The following is a 13,535-nucleotide window of genomic DNA, read 5'->3' as shown; positions in this document are numbered from 1 at the left end:
ATATAAAGGGAGATCCAGACTGCTAGGGTAATGGGCAATAAGAGGGACAATTAAATATGCGGCCCAGTGACAGGCAGGGGTATAAAAAAAAAACCCAGTAGAGCTGCAACAGCTAATAATAATTGATAATGAAATTAGTTGTCAACAAATCTCATAATCTATTAGTTGGTCTGCTTCACTCCAATGAGCTCCTGCACACGGTATTGTGATTTATGGTTATGCCCTTAGCCTAAAGGACGTCTACAGACTTTTACTTTTCACGACAGTGTAAGTTTACAACTACTCCGGGCTTATGTGCAACCCAGAAATAATAGGAGTCATCATCATTTGGATTTTTAATACTAAATTAGGAGATTTGGGACTATGCTTTGCATGATATAGTGCTGAGCTTGTTATTTACACCTAGCCATAGATTGATGGGATTTGGTATTTGAATTGATGAGCACTATTATCTGTTTGGACAATTATTAGGGGATCGCTTGCTATTGCTGATTATATGTATGGCTTTGTCCTGTTATTGTTATATACTGTAAGTCCCTAGCGCTTTTTACTTTAAGTTCGTTTTAAGATTTTTAATAAATTGTGATATGTACCAGATTCAACCTCTACCTCATTTTTTGTTTGTGGTTTTGTTTCATTATAAAAATGTGCTCTTCTGCTTAAAAATTGGACAAACAGTTGTTTTAATGTAAATTTTGTGTCTGAAGTTTATATTTGTAACACTCAGTATGTGTATTTTATATATAGGAAAAAATGATTGATTTTTTTTTTTATCCGATTAGTCGAAAAAAAAAAAAATCGTCCGATTAATCGATTATGAAAATAAGTTGCAGCCCTAAAAAGCAGAACAAAAATGCTTCACTATAATATAGTAGCATGAGAGGAAAAGGGAGGTCAGGACAACAGGAAAGGATGGACACATGTTAAAGAATGAAACAGACAACAGAAAAAAAAAGTGGTTGCTAGGTTACAAAGCCACATGCACAGGAAAATACATAGAAAAGCTACGATCACTAGCGCATGCGTGGCAATATGCAGTCAAATGGAAATAAATCACAATAAAAGTTTCATGATTCAGACAGTGTACACACAAACACTATATATATTTAGATTACATTGTTACAAATAATGCTGCCATATAGTGCCCAAGATTGAGCTAGTATTTTACAACCAAAGGAAAAAGAGCTGTCTGTGTGCAGAAATAACAAGACCAATGTAGGGTAAATACATAGATAAAAGCTGTGTGTGAAGTGCTGGAATATTCATGCTATGTTGCCAACGCTACTGAAATAAATAAAAAAAAACACACTATTGATCTTTCCAACACTTTATTGTTCCCCTGCGAGTTAGTGTCGTCTGTCTGGTTTGCACAGGAGGAAAAGGTAGAGAGAGAGAGAGAGAGAGGGGAGAAGGTAATCTCTTTAGTCTGGATAACCCGCTCCAGATTTGTGGTGCAGCTTTTCCCAGCATGCCTTGCTGCCGTTGACATAGGTTCCCCAGCAAAGGACAACCACTTGGGTCCCTTAGCATTACCATGGCAGACTAACCCTTTCACTGTTCTCATCTGGTCAAGGCACAGTTGGTGAATGGCAGCTTTTATTTCTGATCCCTGAGTGCCTTATATTGCCTTTAACAACTTGTTTGCCAGAAACAGAGGTATGGGGTTTGCAGCACTTTTAAAGACTCAATGGCAGCTTCTATGGCAGGTAACTGGATATAAAAAGCAGCTTCCTCCTTTACTGGAGGAAGAGAAAAATATATTGCACAGTCCTAGAAAATACAGGGCTCTGTATAAACCCCTCTTGCAGAGGTTGTCAGAGACAATAGCCCTTATATCCACCCATCCTCTGACAACTAGAGGTGCTGGGTAGTTAATATACAGTCCTAGAGGTAGGAACATTCAGTCAGTGGACAGGAATAGAGGACAGTACATATAAATAAAGGTCAAGTGACCCAAAATGGCCCAGAATAGTGCAGCAGCTACTTGATAATAAAATCAGCTGGCTCTCCCATCATTACGGCCACAAAACCTTGAATCCACCGTAGTGTTAAATACTGTTCAATCCTAAAATCCGCCGTTACCCATCTTTACAGCAGTGCTAGAAAAAGTGCCACTAGCGACATCAGCAACACGTGCCCGCAAGAGTGCCAAGAAGCCCCTGTGTTGCGCTGAGTACTCCTTTGTGTGCCACAACTGCCGCCATACCACTCCACATAGCATTGGCATCGGAACTGCTCACGCAGAGATCGAATGTCATCAGCGGACAGCTGGCCTTCAGCGTGAAGCAGAGGTTCTTGGGAAATGTCTCCAACTGGATTACTGACGATACGGAAACTGGCAGGGTTAAGATGGAGAAAGGCATTGGTCTGATTGTCTCGGCGCAAGCAGCGACCATTCCCATTACAGAGCGTATGGCTGCAGAGTTCCGCAGCAGTGGTTACATTCACAATGTATCGGCCCAAATCCCCCTCTATGTACGTCTTTATATTCTGGCAGGACTCCTGGTGACAAAAAAGATGTGTAAAAATATACACATGGTAATGTGCATAAGGGAGGGATCAGGGAGAAAAAGTGTCATGTATAGGAGGGGAGTGATCAATGAGTGGAGGTTGGCAATTGGCTTAGAGTACTTGAGGGACATGAGATCAGGTAAAGGGGGGCAGACAGGAGGGACAATAGCGCATGCAGCACAAGTGGGAGAGAAATACAGGAGATGAAGCAGCAAGTAAATGGGAGGGGGTTATTGCCATACAGGAGGGCAAACAAATGCCAGAACAAGGCTTACAGAAGGGATATGCACAGACATGAATTGCCATCACAGAATGGGTGCACAGAACAGCTAGAAGGGTATTGGCACAAGAGCATGCAAGACAAATGGAAAGGTTCCAGCAGAGGGCGTACATGAGGGTGCATGCAGGACAAATGGTAAGGGGCCAGCAGAGGGCGTACATGTGGGATGCATTTCTGTGCAGGGCCATAGGAAGGTATTAAACCAGAGTATAATAGGGATGTATGCAGAACAAAAGGAAACATGCTACTGCCAGTAGAGGGCGTACATGAAGGTGCATACAGGACAAATGGTAAGGGGCCAGCAGAGGGCATACATGAGGGTGCATGCAGGACAAATGGTAAGGGGCCAGCAGAGGGCGTACATGAGGGTGCATGCAGGACAAATGGTAAGGGGCCAGCAGAGGGCATACATGAGGGTGCATGCAGGACAAATAGTAAGGGGCCAGCAGAGGGCATGCATGAGGGTGCATGCAGGACAAATGGTAAGGGGCCAGCAGAGGGCGTACATGAGGGTGCATGCAGGACAAATGGTAAGGGGCCAGCAGAGGGCATACCTGAAGGTGCATGCAGGACAAATGGTAAGGGGCCAGCAGAGGGCGTACATGAGGGTGCATGCAGGACAAATGGTAAGGGGCCAGCAGAGGGCATACATGAGGGTGCATGCAGGCCAAATGGTAAGGGGCCAGCAGAGGGCGTACATGAGGGTGCATGCAGGACAAATAGTAAGGGGCCAGCAAAGGGCATACATGAGGGTACATGCAGGACAAATGGTAAGGAGCCAGTAGAGGGTCTACATAAGTGGGCATGCAGGACAAATGGTAAGGGGCCAGCAGAGGGCGTACATGAGGGTGCATGCAGGACAAATGGTAAGGGGCCAGCAGAGGGTGTACATGAGGGTGCATGCAGGACAAATGGTAAGGTGCCAGCAGAGGGCGTACATGAGGGTGCATGCAGGACAAGTGGTAAGGGGCCAGCAGAGGGCGTACATGAGGGTGCATGCAGGACAAATGGTAAGGTGCCAGCAGAGGGCGTACATGAGGGTGCCAGCAGAGGGCGTACATGAGGGTGCATGCAGGACAAATGGTAAGGTGCCAGCAGAGGGCGTACATGAGGGTGCATGCAGGACAAATGGTAAGGTGCCAGCAGAGGGCATACATGAGGGTGCATGCAGGACAAATAGAAAGGACCAGTGAAATCACAGAGTAAAGCAAGGAATACACTAGGGTTATATACAAAAAGGATATGAGTAGAAAGGGGGGTAAACAAGGTGTTGGGTGCAGACACTGCCAGGATGCTCACCTTGCTTTTGGTGTACTCTGCATCGCCCCAGAAGATAGCCCCAGCCGCCCCTTGGGCTGCACTCTCCCCAATAGTGGAGATGAGATCTGTCTGGAGAGAAAACATCACAGAACATCACTTTAGCTATAAATAACTCAACTACATACTGTTTTATTATAGATAGAAATGTGCATAAATATAACTTGAGACAAGTCAGATCCCATGACCACTTGCATTTATTGGCTGGACAGGACACAAACATCCATCTCTGGGGTAAAATACAGACTTTATAAAAAAACAACGTTATGACTGAGGAGAATGACTCATTCAGTAGCTTCTGAATTAGAGCGTACTGTGCAAACAATAACTAAACGTCATGCACAAATAACCCCTTGGCTGCCAGACTGCTGCAACCAATGCAATGCACTGCTCTGTCTGGCAGCCAAATGTGTTAAGCTCCAACACATGCTTTTTTTTTTTTAGGGGAACGTTAGCAAAAGGGTTAAAATTCAATGGTTTTATTCAATATTCATTTGCCCCTGAATCCAACCAGTACAGGAATGGGTAAATTAAAAAAAAAATAGTTTAATAATAGAGGCCTCTTATGGCTGCCAAACACTTCAAAATCAGAGAATATGTTCCTACAGGAAAAGGAATTTCAGGGGAAGGTTTGTTAAATTTCTGACAGGGGACAGTTCTCAGAAATTCCCTCTGTTTGTGAGGAGCATCTATAGCCTAAATCCAGGAGACATGGTGGTCATAAATATCCTAAAGGTGTTAAAGGGCCACTAAACCCAAAATCTTTCTTTCATGATTCAGATAGAGAATACAAATTTAAACAACATTACAATTTACTTCTATTATTTATTTTGCTTCATTTTTTAGATATCCTTAGTTGAAGAAAAAGCAATGCAAATGGGCGAGCCAATCACACGAGGCTTCTATGTGCAGCAACCGATCAGCAGCTACTGAGCATATCTAGATATGCTTTTCAGCAAAGAATATCAAGAGAATAAAACAAATTAGATAATAGAAGTAAATTAGAAAGATGTTTAAAATTGCATTCTCTTTCTAAATCATGAAAGAAAAAAACAGAATTTATGCTTACCTGATAAATTGCTTTCTCCAACGGTGTGTCCGGTCCACGGCGTCATCCATAACTTGTGGGAATATTCTCTTCCCCAACAGGAAATGGCAAAGAGCACAGCAAAAGCTGTCCATATAGTCCCTCCTAGGCTCTGCCCACCCCAGTCATTCGACCGACGGACAGGAGAAAAACAGGAGAAACCATAGGGTGCCGTGGTGACTGTAGTTAAAGAAAGAAATTCATCAAACCTGATTAAAAAACCAGGGCGGGCCGTGGACCGGACACACCGTTGGAGAAAGCAATTTATCAGGTAAGCATAAATTCTGTTTTCTCCAACATTGGTGTGTCCGGTCCACGGCGTCATCCATAACTTGTGGGAACCAATACCAAAGCTTTATGACACGGATGAAGGGAGGGAGCCAATCAGGTTACCTAAATGGAAGGCACCACGGCTTGCAAAACCTTTCTCCCAAAAATAGCCTCCGAAGAAGCAAAAGTATCAAATTTGTAGAATTTGGCAAAAGTGTGCAGGGAAGACCAAGTCGCTGCCTTACATATCTGATCAACAGAAGCCTCGTTCTTGAAGGCCCATGTGGAAGACACAGCCCTAGTAGAGTGAGCTGTGATGCGTTCGGGAGGCTGCCGTCCGGCAGTCTCATAAGCCAATCGGATGATGCTTTTCAGCCAAAAGGAAAGAGAGGTAGCAGTAGCTTTTTGACCTCTCCTCTTGGCAGAATAAATGACAAACAGAGAAGACGTTTGTCTGAAATCCTTTGTTGCTTCTAAATAGAACTTTAAAGCACGAACTACATCTAAATTGTGTAACAAACGTTCCTTCTTTGAAACTGGATTCGGACACAAAGAAGGCACAACTATTTCCTGGTTAATATTCTTGTTGGAAACAACCTTTGGAAGAAAACCAGGTTTAGTATGCAAAACAACCTTATCTGAATGGAACACCAGATAGGGCGGATTACACTGCAGAGCAGATAACTCAGAAACTTTTCTAGCAGAAGAAATAGCAACCAAAAACAGAACTTTCCAAGATAACATCTTGATATCTATGGAATGTAGAGGTTCAAACGGAACCCCTTGAAGAACTGAAAGAACTAAATTCAGACTCCAGGGAGGAGTCAAAGGTCTGTAAACAGGCTTGATCCTGACCAAAGCCTGAACAAAAGCTTGAACATCTGGCACAGCTGCCAGTCGTTTGTGTAACAAGACAGATAAAGCAGAAATCTGTCACTTATCCAAACCTTCTTGAAGAAAAGAAAGGATCCTAGGAATTTTGATCTTACTCCATTAGAATCCCTTGGATTCACACCAACAGATATATCTTTTCCATATTTTATGGTAAATTTTTCTAGTTACAGGTTTTCTGGCTTGTACCAGAGTATCTATCACAGAATCCGAAAACCCACGCTTAGATAAAATCAAGCGTTCAATTTCCAAGCCGTCAGCTGGAGGGAAACTAGATTTGGATGTTCGAATGGACCCTGTACTAGAAGATCCTGTCTCAAAGGTAGCTTCCATGGTGGAGCCGATGACATATTCACCAGGTCTGCATACCAAGTCCTGCGTGGCCACGCAGGAGCTATCAATATCACCGAGGCCCTCTCCTGTTTGATCCTGGCTACCAGCCTGGGAATGAGAGGAAACGGTGGAAACACATAAGCTAGGTTGAAGGCCCAAGGCGCTACTAATGCATCCACTAGAGTCGCCTTGGGATCCCTGGATCTGGACCCGTAGCAAGGAACCTTGAAGTTCTGACGAGACGCCATCAGATCCATGCCTGGCATGCCCCATAATTGAGTCAACTGGGCAAATATCTCCGGGTGGAGTTCCCACTCCCCCGGATGGAATGTCTGACGACTCAGATAATCCGCCTCCCAGTTTTCCACTCCTGGGATGTGGATCGCAGATAGGTGGCAGGAGTGATCCTCCGCCCATTTTATGATTTTGGTCACTTCTCTCATCGCCAGGGAACTCCTTGTTCCCCCCTGATGGTTGATGTAAGCAACAGTCATGTTGTCTGATTGGAATCTTATGAATCTGGCCTTTGCTAGTTGAGGCCAAGCCCTGAGAGTATTGAATATCGCTCTCAGTTCCAGAATGTTTATTGGGAGAAGAGACTCTTCCCGAGACCATAGACCCTGAGCTTTCAGGGAGTCCCAGACCGAGCCCCAGCCCACTAGACTGGCGTCGGTCGTGACGATGACCCACTCTGGTCTGCGGAAGCTCATTCCCTGGGACAGGTGATCCTGGGTTAGCCACCAACGGAGTGAGTCTCTGGTCTTCTGATCTACTTGAATCACTGGAGACAAGTCTGTATAGTCCTCATTCCACTGTTTCAGCATGCACAGTTGTAATGGTCTTAGATGAATTTGCGCAAAAGGAACTATGTCCATTGCTGCAACCATCAACCCTACTACTTCCATGCACTGAGCTATGGAAGGTCGTGGAACAGAGTGAAGAACTTGACAAGCGTTTAGAAGTTTTGACTTTCTGACATCTGTCAGGAAAATCTTCATTTCTAAAGAATCTATTATTGTCCCCAAGAAAGGAACTCTTGTCGACGGAGAAAGGGAACTCTTTTCTATGTTCACCTTCCACCCGTGAGATCTGAGAAAGGCCAGAACGATGTCTGTGTGAGCCTTTGCCTTTGAAAGAGACGACGCTTGTATCAGAATGTCGTCCAAGTAAGGTGCCACTGCAATGCCCCTTGGTCTTAGAACCGCTAGAAGGGACCCGAGTACCTTTGTGAAAATCCTTGGAGCAGTGGCTAGCCCGAATGGGAGAGCCACAAACTGGTAATGTTTGTCCAGAAAGGCGAACCTTAGGAACTGATGATTATCTTTGTGGATAGTAATATGTAGATACGCATCCTTTAGATCCACGGTAGTCATAAATTGACCCTCCTGGATTGAAGGTAAAATCGTTCGAATAGTTTCCATTTTTAACGATGGCACTCTGAGAAATTTGTTTAGAATCTTTAAATCCAGAATTGGTCTGAAAGTTCCCTCTTTTTTGGGAACTACAAACAGATTTGAGTAAAACCCCATTCCTTGTTCCACAGTTGGAACTGGGTGTATCACTCCCATTTTAACAGGTCTTCTACACAATGTAAGAATGCCTGTCTCTTTATTTGGTTTGAAGATAAGTGAGACATGTGGAACCTTCCCCTTGGGGGTAGTTCCTTGAATTCCAGAAGATAACCCTGAGAAACTATTTCTAGTGCCCAGGGATCCTGAACATCTCTTGGCCAAGCCTGAGCGAAGAGAGAGTCTGCCCCCTACTAGATCCGGTCCCGGATCGGGGGCTACTCCTTCATGCTGTTTTGGTAGCAGCAGCAGGCTTCTTGGCCTGCTTACCCTTGTTCCAGCCTTGCATCGGTTTCCAAGCTGGTTTGGTTTGCGAAGCATTACTCTCTTGTCTAGAGGCTGCAGAGTTGGAGGCCGGTCCGTTCCTGAAATTGCGAAAGGAACGAAAATTAGACTTATTCTTGGCCTTGAAAGGCCTATCTTGTGGGAGGGCGTGGCCCTTACCCCCAGTGATGTCTGAGATAATCTCTTTCAATTCTGGCCCAAAAAGGGTTTTACCCTTGAAAGGGATATTAAGCAATTTTGTCTTGGAAGATACATCCGCTGACCAAGACTTTAGCCAGAGCGCTCTGCGCGCCACAATTGCAAACCCTGAATTTTTCGCCGCTAATCTAGCTAACTGCAAAGCGGCATCTAAAATAAAGGAATTAGCTAACTTAAGTGCGTGAATTCTGTCCATAACCACCTCATACGGAGTCTCTCTAATGAGCGACTTTTCTAGTTCCTCGAACCAGAACCACGCTGCTGTGGTGACAGGAATAATGCACAAAATAGGTTGCAGGAGGTAACCTTGCTGTACAAAAATCTTTTTAAGCAAACCCTCCAATTTTTTATCCATAGGATCTTTGAAAGCACAATTATCCTCGATAGGAATAGTAGTGCGCTTAGCTAGTGTAGAAACTGCCCCCTCGACCTTAGGGACTGTCTGCCATAAGTCCTTTCTGGGGTCGACCATAGAAAATAATTTCTTAAATATAGGAGGGGGGACAAAAGGTATGCCGGGCTTCTCCCACTCCTTATTCACTATGTCCGCCACCCGCTTGGGTATAGGAAAAGCGTCGGGGTGCACCGGAACCTCTAGGAACTTGTCCATCTTGCACAATTTTTCTGGAATGACCAGGTTGTCACAATCATCCAGAGTAGATAGCACCTCCTTAAGCAGTGCGCGGAGATGCTCTAATTTAAATTTAAATGTCACAACATCAGGTTCTGCCTGTTGAGAAATTCTACCTGAATCAGAAATTTCCCCATCTGACAAAACCTCCCTCATGGCCACTTCAGATTGGTGTGAGGGTATGACAGAGCAATTATCATCAGCGCCCTCCTGCTCTACAGTGTTTAAAACAGAGCAATCGCGCTTTCTCTGAAATGCAGGCATTTTGGATAAAATATTTGCTATGGAGTTATCCATTACTGCCGTCAATTGTTGCATAGTAACAAGCATTGGCGCGCTAGAAGTACTAGGGGTCTCCTGCGTGGGCAAAACTGGTGTAGACACAGAAGGAGATAATGTAGAACTATGTCTACTCCCTTCATCTGATGAATCATCTTGGGCAACTTTACTATCTGTGGCAGTACTGTCCTTACTTTGTTTGGACGCTATGGCACAATTATCACACATATTTGAAGGGGGAGACACATTGGCTTCCATACATACAGAACATAGTTTATCTGAAGGCACAGACATGTTAAACAGGCTTAAACTTGTCAATAAAATACAAAAACCGTTTTAAAACAAAACCGTTACTGTCTCTTTAAATTTTAAACAGGGCACACTTTTTTACTGAATGTGAAAAACTATGAAGGAAATGTTCAATTTTAACCAAATTTTCACCACAGTGTCTTAAAGCATTCAGAGCATTGCACCCCAAATTTCAGACTTTACCAAACCCAGGGGGGTATACGATACCAAATGAAGCCTTCTAGGAGCCTTTTCAACTACTTCCAGACCCACACACATGCAGCTGCATGTCCTGCTCTCAAAAGTAACTGTGCAGTAATGGCGCGAAAATGAGGCTCTGCCTACTACATAGAAGGCCCTTCCTGACTGGGAAGGTGTCTAAACCAGTGCCTGACGTAAAAAAACGTTCCCCAAAGTTATAAAGTGTGAATTTCAACATCAAGCTGTATAAAATGCCCAAATAAAGCAATCGATCTAGCCCATAAAAGTGTCTACCAGTTTTATAGCCCATATTAAGCCCTTTATTCTGTTTGAGACTAAGAAAATGGCTTACCGGTCCCCATGATGGGGAAAATGACAGCCTTCCAGCATTACTCAGTCTTGTTAGAAATATGGCTAGTCATACCTTAAGCAGAAAAGTCTGCCAACTGTTTCCCCCAACTGAAGTTATCTCATCTCAACAGTCCTATGTGGAAACAGCAAACGATTTTAGTTACTGCTGCTAAAATCATATTCCTCTCACAAACAGAACTCTTCATCTTTTTCTGTTTCAGAGTAAATAGTACATACCAGCACTATTTTAAAATAACAAACTCGTGATAGTAGAATAAAAAACTACAACTAAACACCACATACTCTTCACCATCTCCGTGGAGATGCTGCTTGTTCAGCGGCAAAGAGAATGACTGGGGTGGGCGGAGCCTAGGAGGGACTATATGGACAGCTTTTGCTGTGCTCTTTGCCATTTCCTGTTGGGGAAGAGAATATTCCCACTAGTTATGGATGACGCCGTGGACCAGACACACCAATGTTGGAGAAATTGGGGTTTCATGTCCCTTTAAGTATATGGTACGCCAAACGTTTACTGATGTAAAATGAGTCTGGAAAGAGCCGACATGATAGAAACCTTCAGATATAGGACTTGACAAACTACATTCATGGGGGAACTTTTATAATATATATATTATTATTTCATACATATACACACAGTGCCTGAAGTAGAGAGTGTTAAAGATTTGCGGATAATTTAAAAAAAACAAGTACTGATTAACAGACCAGCACTACAGCAGTGGGAAAACAGGAATATTTTGTAAAAGGGACATGAAAGCTAGCTGTAGGTTGGTAGTCCAACACATTTGCCTCTTGTCGCTGGCTCACCAGTTGTGTTCAGATAGTTACCAGCAGTGCATTGCTGCTCTACAGCTGACTTTGCAGAGTTTCTTGCATTATTTATTTTGCCCCCTTTTCTGTAATTTAAGTTTGAACATTGTGGGTTTTCCATTTCTGTGACAGACTTCACGCCTAACCCTGCTACATATCTAATCCTAATCCTAATTGGCCATAGTACAAACCAATGCACAAATTACAGTGGCTATCCTTCTATAGAAGGTTAGAAGGTCATTGAAAACAATTGTAGCAATGTGTTAAAGGCAAATTAAAAAATAAGCTGAAATTAAAGGGGCAGTAAACTATAAAATTGTAAATGTGTTTCCAAATTACTTTTTTACCAGCTGCAGAGTATAAAATGTATAAGATTTGCTTTTTTAGGTGTATTTGTGTATATAGAAATACTGATTTTGTGTTTTGAAACCACAACCTAATAAAATGGGCTGAGCTTGTAGGTATAATCAGAGTCAGACCTCATTACTTTATCACATTGTGTACATGTACAGCTTCTTTATTCTATATCTGTCCATAAACCAATCACCAATACTTTAAAAGAACAATGGAAAATTAACATTTTATTACCTTATCTCTTCTATACCCCACTGGGAGTGTAATTTCTTCTACTGACTGGGTTTACAAAGCTTATCTATAGCTTGGACCTAAGGCCAGAAACTTTCATAATAGGTCGGGATACCACAGGCTAAATCAACTATTTCAAATGCCAATATAAGTGTAATGGAAATACTTGAAAACAATTTAATGCACTCCAACAGGTAAAGTGGATCATTGGGAACAAATTAAAGGGAAGAACATTTTTGAGTAAACTGTCCCTTTAAGTTATAGAATTTGAAGCCTGGCACCTCTGGGGAGTATGGGACAAAACACACTTCTTTCAGCAGTCCAGTTGAAGATGAAAGTCTACTAATGAAAGTCACCAGATGACTTACCTGAGAAAGCAGATCCAGTTTGCGCATGTAGGTAGGGCGAGTATAGACAAATACAGGCAGGGAGTATCCCTTGTGGTGCTTTTGTGAGATCCTCATTGCTTCTCTCACCCGAGACCGTACAAATTTCCGCCCGTTCTCAGAAGACTCCAGCATTTGGTCCATATAGATAGATGGGTAAAGGGCTGTGCTTTCTTCCCACATCCAAGACAGCTGATCATTGCGTGATTTCTCCACATCTGGGCATCGGCCAGTGTAGCTGTCATTATTTTTAATATAGTCATGGTTGTAGCAGTCTGGGAAGAGGTAGAAACCCCATAGCTGGCGAGGTCTGTAGTTTTTAGCATGCCGGAGAGTGTCAGTCATAAAGAAGCGAGCCTCATTCTCAAAGTCATACTGCGCTTGCTTATTCACCTGTTCTGGGGTCCAGGTTGGGTGCTTTAAAGCCACAAGTTGTCGTGAATTAGTCCTATAGATGTCTTTGTTATTCCAGTTCCGTACCCAAATTGGGCGCCACTCCTCCCAATCAATTACTGCTAGCCCATCCTTGTCCGGTGAACGGAGGTACTTCTGGATGCCATCTTGCAACCGATCCAGGTGGTTCCTTAAACTAGCATTCTGTGGAACTCCTCCATTGATGGCTACCCCATTTGAATCAAAATAAGGGTATAATCCAAGACGTTCATGGTAGAAGATTGTAAGATTTTGGTCTACAAAACCCTCATTTGGTGAGGCATGAAGATCAAAAAGCCCTAAGTTCAGACGGACCTTGAAGCGTGGGGGACAGTCCTGCGTTGGTGCATTCCATGCCACCATAAATGGGCGTTGTGTGAACACTGGACGAAAAGTGGGCTTTTCTAACCAGCTGTCCTCAGATTGTACATCTGTTAGAGCAAAAAGCAGGAGCCAACGAAGGCCAGAGAAAGAGTTGCAGGTAGGCATCCTGAGCACAAGGATCAAAGATGTGGCAAGACCTACAAGATAAAGAGTGCAACATATTACACAAGGAACACCAAAAAAAACATCTCTACAATCTAAGTCTATTAAAAAAAAAAATGAATTTTTTTTTTATCTTATAGGCACATTTTTTCCTTCTTTGCTATGCAGATTAAAAAAAAATAAAACTGAAGTAAACAGGGCTCAGTTAGCTGTAAATTCTATGTGGCTGTATCTGTTAGAACATTTTATAACTGCACTACTGTTAAAAGTCAGCTCCAAAGCAGCAATGCACTACTGGGCGGTAACTGAGTACATCAGGTGAGCCAAT

General features: G+C 43.2%; 1 protein-coding gene across 4 annotated transcripts in view; it reads right to left on the bottom strand.

The window, feature by feature from the left end:
- Positions 1-1,311: 1,311 nt before the first annotated feature.
- LOC128666459 (hyaluronidase-2) overlaps positions 1,312-13,535 on the bottom strand; it is a 68,875-nt gene continuing 56,651 nt past the window's right edge. For all 4 annotated transcript variants that reach the window (XM_053721069.1, XM_053721068.1, XM_053721067.1 and 1 more), the window contains exons 2-4: positions 12,272-13,242; positions 4,091-4,180; positions 1,312-2,502 (exon numbers count right to left, since the gene is read on the bottom strand). In XM_053721069.1, the coding sequence (XP_053577044.1) occupies positions 2,089-2,502; positions 4,091-4,180; positions 12,272-13,210 (1,443 nt within the window). In that variant the 5' untranslated portion in view covers positions 13,211-13,242 and the 3' untranslated portion in view covers positions 1,312-2,088. The remainder of the gene's footprint in view (positions 2,503-4,090; positions 4,181-12,271; positions 13,243-13,535) is intronic.

The sequence above is a fragment of the Bombina bombina genome, chromosome 7 (genome assembly GCF_027579735.1).
Source record: "Bombina bombina isolate aBomBom1 chromosome 7, aBomBom1.pri, whole genome shotgun sequence".
In the NCBI taxonomy this organism is placed as follows: Eukaryota; Metazoa; Chordata; class Amphibia; order Anura; family Bombinatoridae; genus Bombina; species Bombina bombina.
Note: the sequence above shows the minus strand (reverse complement) of the source record. Positions and strands in the feature narration are given on the sequence as shown.